Raw genomic sequence first — 19,222 nt, 5'->3', positions numbered from 1 at the left:
ACAGGTACTTCTGTATCTCCTACGACAAGGTTGGCCGCTTCTAGCACCATGCCATTCAGTGCAAACATTCGCGAAACGAAGGTCAAGCCATCGATTTAACCCAGGGAAGGTTCCTCGGCACCCAGATCCCTTTAGGGCCCACGGTGGATGGCAAAATCCATGTCGGTACACATTTATATAATAGTATGAACTGTACTTTATAATATGTATTGTATTATTATGACTTTCCACATCCTATTGTCATCTGACTTATCTTATGAATCCATGGAATGTAATAAAATATGTAATGGGGCCAGAAGGTGGTCACCACCAAATCAGCCAAGATTAATTCAATCAACAATTACAAGTTGTGCTCACTGTAACATTTATTCAGGCGTGTTGTTGTACACTAAACATGGAGTTATGTGCTCCTGTGAAACTGTAAATCAGTCCTAGAATATTTGGCATCACAACCCAGAAGATCACAATACATGTTTTCATCACTGTAAAATCATAAAATCTCAAAACTGAAATAAAGTTCATTCTGTCATTCTGACACAGTCAAAATATCATGAATTTTAAAATAAAGTAATATTTTTTAATATATTATAAGTTGTGTTGATGGCTCCGAAGTTACCTGTACTAGTGAAGAAAATAACACAATGGGATCACAATATCAAGACAATTCCATCATTCTTATGGTAATCTTTTCTTTCTTATAAACATAACCTTACTGGAGTGCTACATAATCAGCTACATGATATTGCAGATTGAGCAGCCTTTAAGGAAGATGCCTCTGCAGTTGCTGGATAATTGGTTCTCATCTGTTTAACATTTATTCGTACATAATGTAATTCAGTCAACTGTAGGAGTCTCAAACTCTCCAAAATTGCATAAATCCATAATACATATGGTCAATATTGATTCAGGGAATAGTAAGACATTTAAGGTTATGTACAAAGCTGATGAAGAAGTATTTTTGAAGTCCTTCAGAACCTTAATAAAAGTAACAATACTTCTCAGAGACACAGTTTTGCGAGAGGAGTTTGTGTTAAGACTAACATTGAGAAAGCCACAAACAGTTTCATATTTATAGATTGTCAGTACCGTCTGTTAACAGCAGGCGCTGCAAAGAAGTTACATTGTACGGACGGCAGAAGTATTTGTACAAGTTCCATTATACTTTTAACAACATCTGAAACCAAATACTCCATTTTGCAGAAACTTTTTTTGTATTGTACTAAAGATTAAAATTGTGTTTAATTTCTCATGCTTCCAAAATAAAGAAAATATATTTCTTTATGTTACATCATCTGTAATATTTTTTGATACATTTAAAAGCTCAGATAAAATGGATACTGTAAATCAGTACCATTGAAACATTTCATATTTCTAAGGAGATACACAACAAGTAAGTGGAAGTACAACAAAGTGTACAATTTGTATAATTTTCATAAGGTGATTGACTTACAACAATTTCAGTAATTTCATTGTTATAAAACATACTATACAATGTTGTAATAAAAGTAAAATGTTAAAAATAATTTTCACATGTAAGAAATGGACTGCAAAATCATTTTAAATAAAGCAGTAACATTCATGCAGTGTAAGACTGCAGATGTTAAAATTAAGTATCTGTCTTATTCACTGAAGTTCTGTTACTGCCATCAGATGAAGAGAGCATTTCCTCAGGTGGAGCAACTGCATAACAGATTATATTATGTGAAATGATTAGGAAGATGGCAAAACTGATGACCAGATGAATGTGGCCTCTGAATCAAGATAGACATGTATTCACTACTGTCAAATTGAGGTTAAGATTGAAAAGCAAAATTAACCGGATCTATATTTGGCAGGATTCTAATTCAACACCTTTGGCACAGGAAATCAGTTTCTTCCACCTATTTATTGTTATATAAGTCCTGTGAAATATTTTGAAGAACGTTAGGGCTGATACCATAAAAACCAGAGTTTCAACTGTACACCTCCCAAACAAAAAGAATAAAGATCAATAACTGACACACTAGTTAGTAATATTATTCGTAATGACTGTAAGAGTAAGTAAGTGTATCTGTGAATGCTGAGGTCACACGGCATTGGCAATTGTTTCGCGTGCCTCTAATGCATCATAGACCACTGCGGCACAAAAATTACATTACTGAACAATTATCTCCCTCTTTGTTTATTCATCCCAACATCATGTCAAATACAAAAACAACTCAAAACAATGCACAACCATGTAATAGAAGAGCTACACAGGCTTTGCAGAAAAATTGATTCCTCTAGCAAAATAAGTTAGAAAAAAAGTTGGAGCATAAAAGAGTTCTGCACCGGAGTATGTAGGAAGGCTCAATTGGTTTTGGCAGGAGTTACGACAGAGCACGCTGCAGTTACTAGACCAAAGCAAGCTGCACGACGACACGTCATGTGGGCATGAAGAAAGTGCTGGCCAGTCCACGGCTTCAACACACTCGCATACACTAGAGGTGAGCAATCTAGTTAATTTTGAACCACCATTAAAACATTATTTGTGAGGAATGGTGATTTTAAGCAGTAACCGTGTTCACTGGTACGGTTAGGTTACCAGTTTGCTCGACAGACAAATAAGCTGGTAAAACAATGGACAGACATGAGGTTCTGGAAGCTGAAACAGTGGTACAGAAGACGGGCACTTGAGTATTCACAGTGTAAATTTGCAGCTTGTTGCATACGATGAAAAATCGGTCAATTTATCATTTAATGATACTATATAAACTTCTAACCAAGGTCATAACTTTCTTCACAACGCATACTCCATTAGAACTAGATGTATGAGAAATGTGTTTTGAATTTAAAGTCATAAAAAATGGTAGGAATACCATTTGCAATGTCCTAAATTCTTTGGAATAATAAAAATTGAAACACAGAAAAATAAGGTAGCGTTCAGTTCGTATTTAAGTACCAGCAAAAGAAATGAGAACTGAGGAGGGTGAGAATGACTTCCATTTCATTGTTCACCGTCTTGTTAGTTACGACATCACCAGCCAGTGATTCAAATCATTCCAGTGCCTAACTGGTTACCCGCTACTTCGCTGCCCGTTACAGGGAGATACTGAAATGTAAACAGTGATTTCAGTCACTAGTCTTCATACCAGTGATTCAACACTCTGGTTCTAACTGGTTACTGCCCACACAGGTATCTTCTGTGGATACAGTGCAGGAATGGGTCTCGGTAGGCGGGGAATATAAGCAACTTCAGTCGCCACCAGCATTTCAAATAAAAGTGATTAAGAACCATTACCGGTGTACTGCTCACCTCTAATGCACATCTTGTCTGTGCTAAGGACTCTATTACATCCAACACACACGTTTTATATTTATATTATATCTGTTAATTTCTTAGTAACCAGAATAGTCAACATTTAAAACATTACAGATAACTTTGTAAAATATATTACATCTGCTGTGTCAGTTTGTTAAAACACTGAACATTGACACCTGTTCTTCAAACCAGACTGTGGTGTTAAGGAATGCTCTGCCAGGCTGCTTTTATATAATGTTACAGGCAGACAACCAACACCAAAGGCTGGGGAACAAGCCGCGAGTTTTACCTTTACTTAATTATGGTCTGGAATAAATTGCTGGAAAAAGTGTAATGTCTTATTACGTAGTTTCGTACTAAATCTGAAGTTTAAATTAAAATGCCTAAATATTTCCGTGGGACAAGAAGACCCTACAAAGTCTGAGGTACTGAGGAAAACCATGAAAAAACAATCAGGATAGCTGGTTACTGGACAAAGATCTGAATTTGGGACCTCCTGAAATGCAGAGTAGGAGTGTTAACCACTCAGCTGTGACATTCACTTCATGTGTTACGCACATACACTCAGGAAACACATAATTTGCTTAACCTTGAAATCACTTGATCACTTCATGATTGTAATATATGTACAAATTACCAACTTCAGTTACACAGAGAAGCGATCGCTCAGAAAAATATTTTCTGAACTTGGTTTAAAATAAAGTCTTGGGAGTCTTGACTATTCTGGTGATAAGAATACATTTGTTATAATCTGACACTGCTATACAAACGGGCAAGATGGAGGAGATAACACATCCATTTGTGAAGTCAATCATTGCATTATACACATAAACAGTAACACCTATTATATGGAATGTACATTTGTAAAACTGTCATTTCCTCCATTTGCCAGACATCTCGATGTAATTTCACAACACCTTTCTTACTGCCCATGTCGTCGCAATGTCTTGCAAAGAGGCGAATATAATCAGACCCTGGCAGTCAGCTTCATAACCAAATCATGGCTTCATTTGCAAGAATTTTGGAACTTGTTCCACTTTAAATAAGTAATACTGATGGCCAGGAATGTTATCACTCTACGTGTTATATCTAAAATACCCGTTCTATAGCTGCTAAAAAAAAAATCCTTGTGGTGAATGTTGTCAGCTGTGGCCTCTGCCCACCCTTTTCAAGGAATCTGTTTCAGAGGTAATAACACCCATGGCAAGAATCGAAGAAATACATTTAATTTAGCAAATAATGTTAAAGGAATTGCTACAAACATAAAAGTGAATTAGTCATTTATAGAAACAAGATTTTATTGAGTCTAGTCACAGCAAAAGCTTCAAATCAAGGATTATTTAATGTGTTGATGCTATATCGACTGATTACACATTAATAAGAACAAAGATATTATGAGTATGATTTATGAATGAGATTATAAACAGTGTTAGTTTTACTAAGTTAATTCGATAAAATTAAGGGGGCTCATAAAGGTTGATGCTCGTCTTGTACGAAGCACATCCATTCTTCACATAAGAACAAACCTATCACCTCAGGTGAGAAGGAAGTTTAAAGTATGTTGACTGTGTGTATCACGCGTGGCGAATGCTACGACTGGGAGGGCAGTGTGGTCCCCGTACTGAAGGACAGCGGCCTGTTTTAAATGTCAGGCAGACAACAACAGTCAGAGTGGCTGCCTAAACACAAACCTACAAAAATTATTTACTAGCAATGTAGGAAGGACCCATTTAGTTCCAAATGAGTCGCGCATATTTCTTTGACTACTTATGATGTTAAGGGCTTGGTGCCATCATGGTACACAAACAGTTTTACATGGAAAATTCATCCTTGGCCAATGTATTACAATTTTTATAAAGCATCTGACTGTAAGAGGTTTGATGAGGCTGCCACCACGGCCCACACACATAGGTCTGATTTGTACTGTGGTAATGAAGACGCACAGTGCAGTGGGATGTTCGGTCCACAGTCTAATCTGCTGATTTGTTCATCGTCTTTAGCAAAGATCTCGGTTAAATACAAAATGCCTTCTATTTTTTCACGTAAAGGACCAAATCCTGGCTTTAAGATTCAAGGTAAGGTTAAGACATTTCAGAAGTCTGTCACAAGAGTGGAGTGACTCAGAGTTTAACTCGGCAAAAACTTTGAATGGAGAAAATGCTAATGGAAACCACCTTCTCCTGTTATCACATATTTCACCTTACTTTGGTTTCACAACTTGCAACTATTTGGCACATTAAAAAAAAAAAAAATCTCAAATGTAAGTAAGTCTCAGTATCATGTATGAGATTAAGTACTTGTGTATAAAAGCGTACTTCAGAGTCATGGACACCGACAGTTCTGGAAGGAAATGGAATGGAAAAATTGATGTCCGTTGTCATGCATCAGAGAAGAGGAACTCACTCTCTGACAGCAGCACCTCTAGGTCTGATGGCACAGTGTGGATATTAGAGTCTATATCTTCGTCTCGTTCCTTGTTTTGGTTTACGGTTGGAGTCGGTAGGGATGGCTGTAGCATCGGTGCTGCAGACACGGCTGGAGATGCTGGTGCCGTCGCGGCAGTCACCGCCTCCTTAACTTCGGGCTTCCGATTGTCTGCCATCCTCCTGCGGTCTCTCGACCTCAGGAGCATGGCAGCCCGAGCTCCGCCGCTAACACCTCCTCCTCCGCCTCGCTTGAGATCCCCTGGAACAGACCTTCGGTGGCTCTTGTCCACAACAACAGTTGCTGATGCTCCAGAACCTTTCTCAGCCTTGTGTAACTTGAGACTAAACTTGAATGGTGGCCTGTAGACAACTTGTAGTCTTAACTTCTCCTTCTCAATACAGTTTTTATTAACACCTTTCAGGTTCCCAGTGCTTCGCGACTTGGGCTTTTCACTTCTGCTGTGACGCAACACGGCAGGAGCTCGAGTCCTCACTGGACTCCTGGCAGCTCCCGTCAGACCGATCGGAGCCGACTTTGATTTAGGAAGTAATTTTGAGTCAACAGGTAGCTGGGAGTTCAACAACAACTTTTGGACCTTTCCAACAGGGGCAGAACCCTTGTCAGACAAGCCCAACACCACACCTAACTTCTTTTTATCACTCTGCATTGCACTGTAGTCTATCACTTCCTTCTTCTTTTTCTTCTTTCCTTTTGCCTGTTGCTGTGCCTTCTTTAATTTCCTCTGAAGCGCCACTTCCTCAGCCACCACCCCACTGTTCTTCACTTCATCCCCACTGACAGCTGTTGCCGCTGTCGTCTTTTTTACTTTCTTATTTCTGTTTAACGCCTTTTTTGGAGTAGAATTATTATTGTTGCTATTACCATTGTTGTTGGTGGCTGCATCTTTGATCTTTGTCCTGCGTCGGTGTAAGTGATGCTTCTCACGCACTTTACGTTTGAAAGGAAGTTTTGACCGGACGGCTGGGTGAATGGTTACCTGACCGCCATCCCCTTCTGGTGGCAGACGGACAGTTTCGGTTGTTGAACTGTGAATGATGGTGACAGACTTGAGCTTCCGATCTGGGCGCTTGCCAAGGAATTTTGTGCTCAGGACCTGTGAATAAGGGAAATGCATTAATTAACACTGCTTACAACAGCAAATTCCTAGTAGGGAGGTGATGTTAGAGTAATAAGGAATTGTTTCCAAATACAGGTGCTGATATTTTACAGTAATTGTTTTTATCTGGCAAGAATTATTTCCCCACAGTTTGTATAATTTATAAATCAGCATGGAAGCTAGTTGTGCCATGTGGTAATAGCAGGACCATTTTTAACTTTCCTACAAGTATCCTAGGAGAGAGGGGGAAAAATAGGACAAAGGAAGTTTTTAATTTAACCAAACAATTCCTAGCTAAGTATCTGCATGTCATCTTCTTGAAGGAAACAGAATATTTAAGAACATTTAGAGCTATGCCTTGATATTCATATATGTACCCATAACTCATTATCACTATATTATCATCTGATATTGTTCTCATTAATTTTTAATTTAGAATAGTTCAATTACATAGTTCATGAAACATATATACATGTGTAAAGATTTATTTATGAACAAATCATGACTTGATAAGTGAGTCTAGCTTACAAAATTCATGTATGAAGATTTCAGAATTTAACTACAAATCAGTAAACTAACTGAGGGGTATCTTGAGAAAGTTTGATTGAATTCTTTACTTTAATGTGCTAAATCAACAACTACAGGAGCCAATAATGATGATAATGAACTGAATAATTTCTAAATACTATACGCTATAGTTATTAATAGAGGTACATAAATTTTTCTTGGAAATCTTGCAATTAAATTTAAGCTCACAAATTTAATGTATGGCCACATTTCTAGGAGGTATCTGCAGTATTTGCATCATATTTGAATAAATATTGTAATTTAATTTTCTTCAAATGCAAATACATTTTAACTGACTATAAAGGAAGCTGGTGCCACGGTGGTCTAGCGGTTAGAACGTTGGCCTTGTAATCCTGGGGTCTCGGGTTCGATTCCCGGCGGTGCCCGAATTTATAACTTGTGTTGGGCAAGGCCGTGGTCTAGGCAACACGGAGTTTTCCTCCGTGGCATCCCAACAATTACTCCATTCACACACAGAAGAAGGCAATGGCAAACCACTTCTGGATCATCTGCCAAGAACGTATATGAACAGGTCCCAGTCCGAGAAAAGGATGGAAGGATCCTGTTCATATGGACCTGTCGTCAGACAGAACACTAAATAATAATAAGATGAGGTGGTCTAGTGGTTAGAACGCTGGCCTTGTAATCCTGGGGTCTCGGGTTCGATTCCCGGCGGTGCCAGAATTTATAACTTGTGTTGGGCAAGGCCGTGGTCTAGGCAACACGGAGTTTTCCTCCGTGGCATCCCAACAATTACTCCATTCACACACAGAAGAAGGCAATGGCAAACCACTTCTGGATCATCTGCCAAGAACGTATATGAACAGGTCCCAGTCCGAGAGAAGGATGGAAGGATCCTGTTCATATGGACCTGTCGTCAGACAGAACACTACAAATAAAAAATAAAAGGAAGCTGCTGATCCATCAGTCTCCAACCTGACTGATCTTCATCTAAAAGGAAATAGAACTTAATTTTTGGCCCAGAACAAAAGAACGTGCAAGGAAAAAGATGTAAATTCATCATAAGTACAAATGTGGTGTTATGAGCATCTCTGTCATCTGAGATATACAGGACTGGGATGGGGCTGAAAAAGTGTTTTCTGCCAAATATCAATAAATTCGTCAATTAATTATTATAGCAAACAGGTTAGTTTAGCGGTAATACTCTCGCCTCTAATCTTGGCCATCTCACTAGCCTTTCTGTCTGTGGCTTTACTTTGCTTTCCTTCATCTTTCCCTGGTGCAACAGTACTCTAATAGACAGTTCACCATTCATGATCATTTTCCCATCTCACTTGATCCTACACATAAATAACCCATGAATTTACCGGCCACGTTCTAACTGCAGGGTCCAGTGTCAGGTGACTACAGAAGCAGGTAGCACCAGCCAAATACTGCGGCTATGTAAATGTGACGAGTGCTCTGAACCCAGTTACGACGGCATCCGTTCATCTCTGCAATACTGTGCGCTTGATTGTTTTGGTGTACTTTTATACTGCTCTGTTATCTAGATACTGAGAATCCTACTGCTCTACTACGGGGCAGAAATGTTAGAACCACTTGGTAACTTACGTTTACCACACACGGTCCACAGTGTCTGATACACAAACATTTAAAAACAGTGTCAGTAAAGATCGATGCATAAGGAAATAAAATACTGCTACTGTCATACACAAATATATTTGTATCAGCTGAATGCAGGTTATGTATCGTGGATGACTTTTGTGTCGCGCCGTTGAACTGTCAATGTAAGACATTTCACTACAGTGCTTATTTGGGTGACTTATTTAAACATTCTGAAAAAAACTGTTTGTGTCTTCCAACATCGCAGACCAGGGGTCTGCAACATTTTCATTTCCACGGCCACACTGGCTATTCAAGGCGACAGAAAAAAAAAATTAATAATGTCATGTACAGTAAGCTAAATTATATTTCTTTAACTTAAAATAGAAAAGCTGGTATTTACTTGAAAACACATAACAGCCGTATTTCTTAATACAACGCAGTCTATCATAAAGATGATAGCTGTCAGGTTTCAGTGTTGATTTCAAGTCACTGCTAATTTTATAAGACTTCAGTTATCGTTCAGTTATTAGTACCACAGTAATTTTAATATTGTTTTGTTAAATTTCATATGATCACAACATTTGAACAAGGTACCTTTGTGGAATAATACAATTTTTAATATTACAGGTCTACATCTACAAAACTGTGTTTCGTGAAAACATTCTTTTGTGATTGTTTGCCCTTAAGCTTAGAAAATATTATCCTTAGCAGCATAGGTTTGCCCTTCACACATTGGCTAATTCCCAAATCATGTGATGGGGCACAAAAAATAGCTGTGAGGGCCACATGTGGTCCATAAACTGCAAGTAGTGACCCCCCACTGAATTATGACACCATTACCCAACTCCACCAGTCTGTAGCAGTAATTTAATCCTTTTTAAATTCAGGTACGCACTACCACAAGAAGGCAAATTGGGGACGTGGAGAGAAAGCTCCATGTATTCTAAGACTACTGGCTAGACCCTTGCTCTAGTCATTCCACAATATCTTAATCTCGGTTCTAAACTAGCAGCCACGTTCAGGCTCCGGGTCCTTTACCCACCTAGCAACTGCATGGAAGCTGTTCTGGATATGATGAAATACAACTACCATGACATGAACCATGCAGTTCAAAAAAAAATGCTGGCTAAAATTTTTTTAGATTTTCTGTGAATTTTTGATCTTCAGTTTATGTCATATCTTTCTTAGGTTACGAAATTTTGTACTTTATATTTCAATGACATTATTCACATTATAATATAGCATATTACTTATTTAATCTCTTTAAGGAATGTGGAAAAAGGCAAGTAAGAAAATTAGAAACATGAATATATAACACCTGAGATTTAACTTTCAAAAGTGGAATAAAATATTTATGTAAGACCGTCCATAATTAAATCCTTCAGTGCCGGGGTTCTCGACCTCTTCCAAACCAGAATTTCTTACTGAATTATGGGCAGTGTTACAAATAAGGACAATTTATAGAAACATCATGACAGTGTATTTAGAACACTCTTACTACCAGAAGCGGTTTCACGTATATAACTCAGTAATTCTCATTAACAAAATACGTCATTAGTGAGACACAGACACTATTTTTGCTTGTGTAATTTTTCAGTACCAGACTGCAATTTCTATTCCAATTTGCATACATCTCTGGATAACTAGAGTTCAATCCCCAGCAGGGGCAAAGGATATTTCTTCTAGCCTCCGCATTCAGAATGGCTAAGGGGCCCACCCGACCGCCTATCCTGAGAGTAATAGCATCTTATCTAAGTTACAGTACTCACCAGAATCAACAGGGCTGCTAACACGATGAGTAAAACAGCGTACCAGTGGTCAGTGACCCACCGCTTGAATGATGCAATGCTCTCATCTGACAGCAGCAGCTTGCGTAACGTGGCGAGTGGCCCTGATGGGTCCACCTGAAAATCACACACAGAGTTAAAGTTTAATTTTATGATTTTTGATCCCAATTTTGGCAGAGATATCAAACACAGTAGAGTAATTAACATGTTACAGAAAAAAAAAAAATTAATCCAGGGCAATATTTAAAAATTTGGTTCCAGGAAAAACAAAACACATTTAATCTACATCATTGGATGGAAACTGTTAATATTAATACTTATACAATAAAGAGACATGTGTAACACAGACTTTAAAATACACACTACATGTTCCTAATGCCGTCGTTAAAATAAAGTAGTCTGTTCTGAAATGTTATTCTTTGTTGAAGAACATATTTTATGTCTTTAAACAAATCTGAAGTAAAATTTTCCAGTTTCGAAAGATTTTTGACGACTGATCTGTTACGTCACAAATTCCACTGAGGAAGTGACAGCATGCATCCGAACACTGCACTCAGAAATTGGTTTACACATTGCTGCCTCCTCTTTCTCGTCCTCACCCTCATTATTATCTTCAATACAAGGGATGTTAATTTCCTGAACTGCAAAAGGAAGACGACTGTCACAAGCCTCTTCAAACGTAAATGTCACATTCATCTTCCCAGATGCGTGGACTTGATTCCGAGTCATCTGCATCTTGAATGTGAGGTTCTAGAGTTTCACAGATTCTTGCCTTCCATTAACCATTTGCAATAATTTTCTAGCTGACAGCATTCCAGGGTCCTTCAAATGTGGATATGATATTTAAGATACTTCGTAGCATTCTTTGGTGGCTGTAATTCTCCGCAAGAACTAGCAAACAAGGTGCCTATAATATTTTTGTTTCAAAGACCTGATTAATCCCTTTGTCCATAGGTTGCAGGACTGATGTTGCGCTGGCTGGCAGAAATTCCATGTGTAAATTTCTTAATTTACTGGTATCTTTCGAGTGTGCCGCACAGTGGTCTACAAACAGCAGAATTTTCTGATTTTTGGCAGCCATTTTCCTTTCCAAACATGTCAGGATCTCCAAGAACATTGCGTAAGTCAACCACGCACTACTGTTATGTCTGTACGTCCATGGCAGGGACTTCACATTCTTGGCGTCTGCGACTTTCTAGTAACCGGCAATGGCGTCTTTTCAGATCCATCCATATTAGTACACGAAAGCTCAGTAAAATCAGACAGAAGCATCTAGGAGCTTGAAAAACGCCCATTTCCTTGTCATTACACACTCACTGAACAACGTGCATGAAAAGAATGCATACAGGGCTAGCCACGTCTGTCATCTATCGGCATGACGCAATTCAGTAACCATGGCAACCAAGGTAACCTCCATACTTATTTAACGTTAGGACAGAATAATAATAATCCACCTTCAAATGTGTAAGAGGATCACTGCTTCACAGTACATTCTGAACTAAAAGAGACTAGACCATCTATTATGCAACACATCTGAAAAAAAAAATAAAGAAAAAGAGTATAATTTTCCATGCATCAGTTTAACTTTGAACATCCCACACCTCTCTGCACTTCTGAAAGACATCGCAGTACCCGTTGTAGTCATTGCAAGGCGTTCCTGGCTTGGAGAACAGGTCCGGCATGTCGTACGGGGTCGTGTTCCAGTCGAAAGATGACCTGCAACAGTCGGGTGCGTAAACACAATATCAACAAATTTTTTTTAAGTTTATTCCTAGTCAAACTACGGGGGAAACTTCACCTTTTCACAGCATCTGAAAGTATTGATCAAGATTCATTTTATTTCACATAACTCGTGCCGAAACTTAAATTAATGCCATAATTGTCAAACGGTTAAAATATCGTAACCCGAAGAATACAATGAAATGTAAGTGTTTTCATCAGAACATCTTCCTTTCTTACATTCAGACGCAGCGAATACAATTAATCGTGCGCTGAAACAACGGGTTTAACCGCAAGACGAAAGTGTGCAGACTCACAGACATGGCTGGTTGTCTCCAGGCAGCTTACAGCACAGCTCGCAGGCCTTTGTTTTGGGGTCGTGTGGTCCGGGAATACACTGACAGGATTCAAGTCCGAATGCAAGGCAGATGGAGCCTGTGCACTCCTGTTAACATAAATACAGGAACAAAGACTCATACATATATGTCAACTGAAACATAGCAACTTATGGTCTGAAAACAGAGGTACCGCCATAACCCTGGTATTCAGGTTGTGTATTATAGGACTTCGTTTGTAAACGCAGGTGGCATCAATGAATGAACCTAAGTAGAAGGTGTGGCTTTCTCTCAGTAAACAGCTCCATAAATTAGGTGTTTTTCAGTATTTTTCTCCTGGAAAAAAATACTCTCATCTGTTTTCTGACGAAACCCTTGTAATGAAAACAGCGTTAGTATCTTCATTATTTCATCTCGACTATTATATCTCCAGTGTTCGACTCTATATTCGCTTTGAGATAGAGGTTTTTTTGTAAAATTGTTACGTAAACCTGTTTGTTTCTTTGTTCATTCCTTTGGCAATTTAATTCTTTATTATAATAACCACAGATATTACAGTAACTTGCCACAGAATGGGAAACACGGTCACTTCAGCATTGCTTTCAACTGCTGTGCACCACGACCCAGAACAGAGCGGAAGGACTGCACGCTACGCGCGATTGCAAAGCCAAAAACCGTGACGTATAATTCGATGGAGGTGTAGATAATGCATGACGTGCGGACATGACGCGTCAACTTGACAGAATATAATATAGTACCCTCAGAAATTAAAATTTTACACGTGTATACAGAGATACCATTTAAATTCCCTGATTAGTTATTCTCTTGTAAATTTTTAAAGATAAAATGAACAATTTGAAAAACAGTCCCCATTGCGACTTCAAACCAAAAATAAATACTTACGCCCATGAAACACACAAACTCTTCATTGCAGATTGTCTTGTTGGGTTTATTGATAGAGGGCGGGCAGTGTGGTCCGCGTCCGTCGCAGAAACTTGCGTCTCGACAGCCATTGTCATCGCGGCACTTGTCTCCATACTTGAGCTCACACGATGAGGTGCAGCAAGGACCCTGCAATACAGCACACGTCAAAACCAACTGCATGTGAGAGTGTAAAAATGTACTTAAGCGTAGACATACATTCTATTTTCCTTTGTACATTATTAAAAATTAAATAATGTCTGAAATAAAGTTTTCAGATTACATTTTAAGTTTTCTGCCAATTTTTCGTAAAACAAGCCACCTTCAGGGTAGTTACAGAATTTTATTTGAGTTCCATGAAAGTCAGGAACTTTCCTAACCAGGTGAGTGACTACCAGTTTCTCAAGAACGAATGTGCCCTATGAAGTTACTTAATAACAGACAGGCTATGAACTAATAAACTCCTTTCATTTCTCTTGCACCGATAGTTTGGTGAATCAGTTCCGTTCGTCTAAGAGCAGTCGGAATCTGTCCCCATGTACGCGCAAAATATTTGAGTAACACAAGTGACACTTACCTGTGAGGGGCTGCATATGCTATGTGGAGTGAGTTTACAAGGCGGCTCTTCAGGCGGTGGGTACCTGCGCTGTGGGAAGCAGCACTCATCTCGACAGTCCTCCTCCCAGCCGCAGTCGCATTCCTCTCCGACTTCCACTACTCCATTCCCACAGATGGCAGCCTGTGGTTCTGCAAACCAAAGCTCTTCATCAACACTCAGTTAAATGACGAAATGATTAATACGTGAGAATCATTATCTGTGATGAATTCGGGATGACGAAGCCGACTCAGAAGTACTGACCAAGTTTTTACCTGACAGGGTGGAGAAGTTATGCTTGTTCTTAATTTTGTTTAATGACACCTTCTCAATTGCAAAGGTTATATAGCAATGAAACCAACAATGATTGAACGATAAATTTAAAACAAAGTGATCCCAACGTGTTTGGAAGCACTGAGGAGAACCAGGAAGAACCTCAGTCAGGATATTCAGACCCTCACCCAAGCTCTGTTCTCGAGTGTCCAGAGATCCGAACTCTAAACCGGGAATTGGCGTATACACTGACCTGTGAAGCAACCCTTAGGACTACGAGCCTTTGCATTCAAAACGGGGTTGATACTGTTCAGACTGCACGGCGAGAACTTGTTATTATTCCTCTTGTCTCCTGACGTTGCCCGTGCAAACATAATGAAGTTACCATCATCACCACCAGGAGTGCATAAATCAGGGTCATGCTGAGAAACAAAAGAATACGAAAATCACAGACCACCCGAAGACGACCGAAGATCACCAGGCTTATCTAGTCGATACCAAGGAGTTTCTTCAGGGTGTAAAGTGTTTGAAGCATAAAGCTGTCTCTTATTTAAGACCTTGGGCTATAATATGTGGAGGTTTCCTTCACAAACCCTAAACAACTTCATGGTATATAATACGTAGGCCAAGGGACAACTTTGCTGTGACGTAACTTAGATGGTTAGGTGAATTCATCTGAGAAGACGAAAGTAACAAAACACAATTTACGGCCTCTATAAATCACAGATCATCTAACGATAACAATAAACAAATGGGTTCACAGTCTTTTTATTAAACAGATTAATTACTTCATTAATAAAATCTTCAACACATAAATATTTGACTCCAAGGCTCATTCTTTGACGCTGATATATTAAATGAAACTATCAGGCGGATGGATATCAGAACCTGATGAGACAAAATTGAGAATCACTCACTGGTGAGCCGAAGTTGTGACCAATCTCATGAGCAAGTGTGACGTGCGAGACGGCAGGGGGAACGTGCTTTCCGTAGTTAAGAAGTGTCACGATCCCGGTGTTTAGGCTCTTCATGCTCCCTCGGTAATGCTAAAATGAACAGAAATGTTAATCTAATCAAAAAGACTCCCTACTGTCAAGCTAGTTCCATCCAGACTGCATTTTTGTAATTTATAATATTCTTTCCAGTTACGACTACGTCTCAACTTAACTTTTATGCCGATCTGCCTGTAAATTTAAATTCTGGAAACTACAGCTCCTTAAATTAGGATCTGAATGCCTGCTTGTATTTATCGTACTAGCTTTTGAACACAGTTACCAAAAGAGTAATTGCGCTCAACTCATTTCAAGCGAATCTCCGTTACAGACACCAGCTCTTAAGAGCCACTTACCCCGTTCTTTTCACACACACCACCAGCGTTCTTGAGGTCTCCTGTCCAAGCCAGACCTAATGTTCCCATCTCAAAGTCTCGGTAGGTGAACATGTAAGCCAGACAGAATTGATCATAATCCTCCTCTGAAATAAGATTAAACACAATTTTAATATCACAACGTTCATACTGAAATGCAATTTATGAAGGTTACAACTTGGCTGTATTGGGAATATACGTACTTCAGGATGCCTCAAAAGACTAATATAAAATGTTCAGTCCTAAAATACAGTCGATTTTAAAGTAATCACTTGTCCGATGCATTTCTTATTCACACTGGTTTTAAATACGTGTTTGGTAACCTTAAAAAAAAAAGTAGGAATGACGATAACAGATCAGACTTAAATTTGTAAAAAAGGTTACAATAAAATCGAATTTGGTAAATGCCTGATGTAATTCAGTTCACAATTTCTCAGATTATGACAAGTATGACGTCATATTTTAAACACGCTCCACGCGCGTTTTATACGCAGTCTTCATGAAAACAAATGAATGACATTACGCGAGGAATTATATCGAAACAGGGGATTATACACGACAAGGAAAGTGCTGCCGTCATGCGGCTCGAATTTCAACCACATTAATGACGTCACATGAGCTAAACAAATGCACAGCTACCGCAGCAAAATTGCCTCGACAAAAACACGGTTGATACTACGAAGGAACGCTATTACCCTGTTACTATGCAGACTCAGATATTAACCCTTCTCTAATTCAACAAACGCCGGAATATGCACAGAGGTGATAAATCCCACACTGCTCTTCTGTAGCCTCTACAATTAATAGAAAAAAATTAGTGTATAATCATGGCGCGAACGCGCATCTCAGTAATATCGGAATAGACAGATTTTCATTTTAAATTTAATATGGACGTTGTGACAGCCACCAACAAAGTACCTTCCATTTATCATCGTGGTTAAGAATCTTTGCCCTCGAGATCTCCGAACCTAACCCAACTTTATCTCTATCTATGGGATCTTATGAAAGAGATTACCTACAGGACCGGAAGACATGAAACAGGAACTTACGTATCTAGGATGATGTTTACACACGAGGACAAACCAGAATGATTCAACGGGCAGCAAGCTCTTGTTTAGAACGAGCAAGGCTGTGCAATGAAACCCACGCGGATATTTTGTACAGTCACAAGACGTATCTCATAACATGCAAGAATAAATTAATCTGATTAATAATTTAGTTCATTTCCCCTTGAACTCACGTCGAGACCGTAACGGTTGGATATGGAACCAATGTTTATTAAATATTTCTTACTCGAAATGACCCCCTAGATCAACCACGACGTATGACAGATCGATTTTGAAACACCCTGTATAGTGACACAACTAATTATAAAAGTGAAAGCAGGCAAGGGCAAGCCATGAAAAAGTAAGGAGAAATGGAGATACAGCTGAATGAATTCTTAATCTGGGCACCAGATGGGGCTTTCTTCTGCGGTAGTTACATACCCGGAGCCCCAGAGTTTGTCGGACGTGGTGCCAAAGAAAAGTAATCCCCGTCCCTGCCGTAAATCGAGACCTGATTCCAAATTGACAAAACGCGCGTGAGTAAAAATTCGGTTTTATCGGATTCTTCCGAAAATATAAATTTGGTCTAAATCGGGGCAACATGGGTTATCTGCCGAAGTTATCGCCTGTATCTTTATACACAATTCGCTAAACACTCGTCATATTAAAACAGGAGACAGCGAAAATCGAATGCGTGAGATAAATAATTATGTTGCGTGCATTTTCCTTACACGACGTTACTGTGTCAACATTAACAAGCCGAATAATTCTGGGTCTCAAATCCCTTCAATGTGCCTGCGGAAAATGGCTTAGGCCACGCAAAAACCAAGTTAATTTGCAGAATAAAAAGACATACGCAGGCACGTGCAGCAGAAATCGTAAATCGTTACAGTTAGAAGAAAGGCCTGGAATTATTTTTTATCTTCCAGTTCTCCAACTCTCCACCCCCAACCCGCCTCCGGAATAAAAAAATATATGATCTTTCTTTACTGTCAGCCTCGAGTTGTTCCATAACAGAAGCAGACACACTCTATCCACATCCAGAGTCCCCAAATCCACTTCGACACTTCAGACAATTTTAAAGAGACGTCAAATCGTACGCAATCTTCACGTACTTTGAAACCCCACGGTGGTCTAGCGGTCAGAACGCTGGCCTTGTAATCCTGGGGTCTCGGGTTCGATTGCCGGCGGTGCCCGAATTTATAACTTGTGTTGGGCAAGGCCGTGGTCTAGGCAACACGGAGTTTTCCTCCGTGGCATCCCAACAATTACTCCATTCATACACAGAAGAAGGCAATGGCAAACCACTTCTGGATCATCTGCCAAGAACGTATATGAACAGGTCCCAGTCCGAGAAAAGGATGGAAGGATCCTGTTCATATGGACCTGTCGTCAGACAGAACACTAAATAAATAAACCACTGCGGAATGTGAGACAGAAATTACACGCACCTGAGAAAAGTTCCAGGAACTTCTCGACGCCGTAGTTGAGCGGGAACCTGTAGGTACTGTCCTTGAGCGCATCCATTGAATACACCTTGATCCGTTTCACCATGAAGCTGATGTTATCGGGCTTCCCATCCTGGTTGAAGTCTGCAACGAAGAGCCTGTGCTCTATAATGCGGTACACAAGTTTCGAGATACATAGCTGCAGAAGGACGACGGGTCTTCGAGCTGTGGGCGAAGGCGAGGGCCCACAAACACAAAAGTGGGGTAAATTATAATTACAGTCAACTAAGGATCGGCGTTTCGAAGGATGGACATTCTTTCGTCTTCAGGTGTCACATGCGGGAGGGCCCCTATTCTGTTAAATCCGATACACCGAACTGGTCTACAGATCGAGATAATTCTTGATCTTCGCGGCTTGATTTCAGAGTACAATCTCAGCTTTCGGGTGTTGGCAGCGTCGAATGTTGAGTATTACCCAGCGTTTCGGCGAGAAGCAACTGCAGTGTTTGGTGAAACGCTGAATAATACTCAACACTCGACGGGGTTCAAATCTGAAAACAGAAATTGTACTCACAGTTGGTGTCCGGGGGTTCGAGCTACTCTCGGCTTTCATCATCACGGCGAGGCAGCAAGGACCTCTGAAACGTCGGTAAAGTTCTACCAGACTACACGGCGCTATAACCCAGAAGACAGCCATCTTAAGTCAAACTATATTTCTAAGTTTGGCGATCTGACAAAGAACAATGTGATTTTATTAAATCGTGGTCGGTTTATT

The 19,222-nt window shown here is 39.6% G+C and overlaps 1 protein-coding gene across 2 annotated transcripts in view; it reads right to left on the bottom strand.

Moving 5' to 3' along the window:
* Positions 1–347: 347 nt before the first annotated feature.
* Kul (Kuzbanian-like) overlaps positions 348–19,222 on the bottom strand; it is an 87,656-nt gene continuing 68,781 nt past the window's right edge. For both annotated transcript variants that reach the window (XM_087346784.1, XM_087346786.1), the window contains 10 exons: positions 18,451–18,591; positions 15,936–16,060; positions 15,505–15,633; positions 14,841–15,009; positions 14,297–14,466; positions 13,702–13,869; positions 12,781–12,908; positions 12,346–12,460; positions 10,727–10,861; positions 348–6,821 (listed from right to left, as the gene is read on the bottom strand). In XM_087346784.1, coding sequence (XP_087202910.1) covers positions 5,658–6,821; positions 10,727–10,861; positions 12,346–12,460; positions 12,781–12,908; positions 13,702–13,869; positions 14,297–14,466; positions 14,841–15,009; positions 15,505–15,633; positions 15,936–16,060; positions 18,451–18,591 — 2,444 coding nt within the window. In that variant the 3' untranslated portion in view covers positions 348–5,657. The remainder of the gene's footprint in view (positions 6,822–10,726; positions 10,862–12,345; positions 12,461–12,780; positions 12,909–13,701; positions 13,870–14,296; positions 14,467–14,840; positions 15,010–15,504; positions 15,634–15,935; positions 16,061–18,450; positions 18,592–19,222) is intronic.

Source organism: Zootermopsis nevadensis, unplaced genomic scaffold (genome assembly GCF_977971745.1).
Source record: "Zootermopsis nevadensis isolate Lab colony 2312 unplaced genomic scaffold, Znev_1.0 Znev_ptg000010l, whole genome shotgun sequence".
Lineage (NCBI taxonomy): Eukaryota > Metazoa > Arthropoda > Insecta > Blattodea > Termopsidae > Zootermopsis > Zootermopsis nevadensis.
This window is presented reverse-complemented; position numbering and strand designations above follow the sequence as displayed.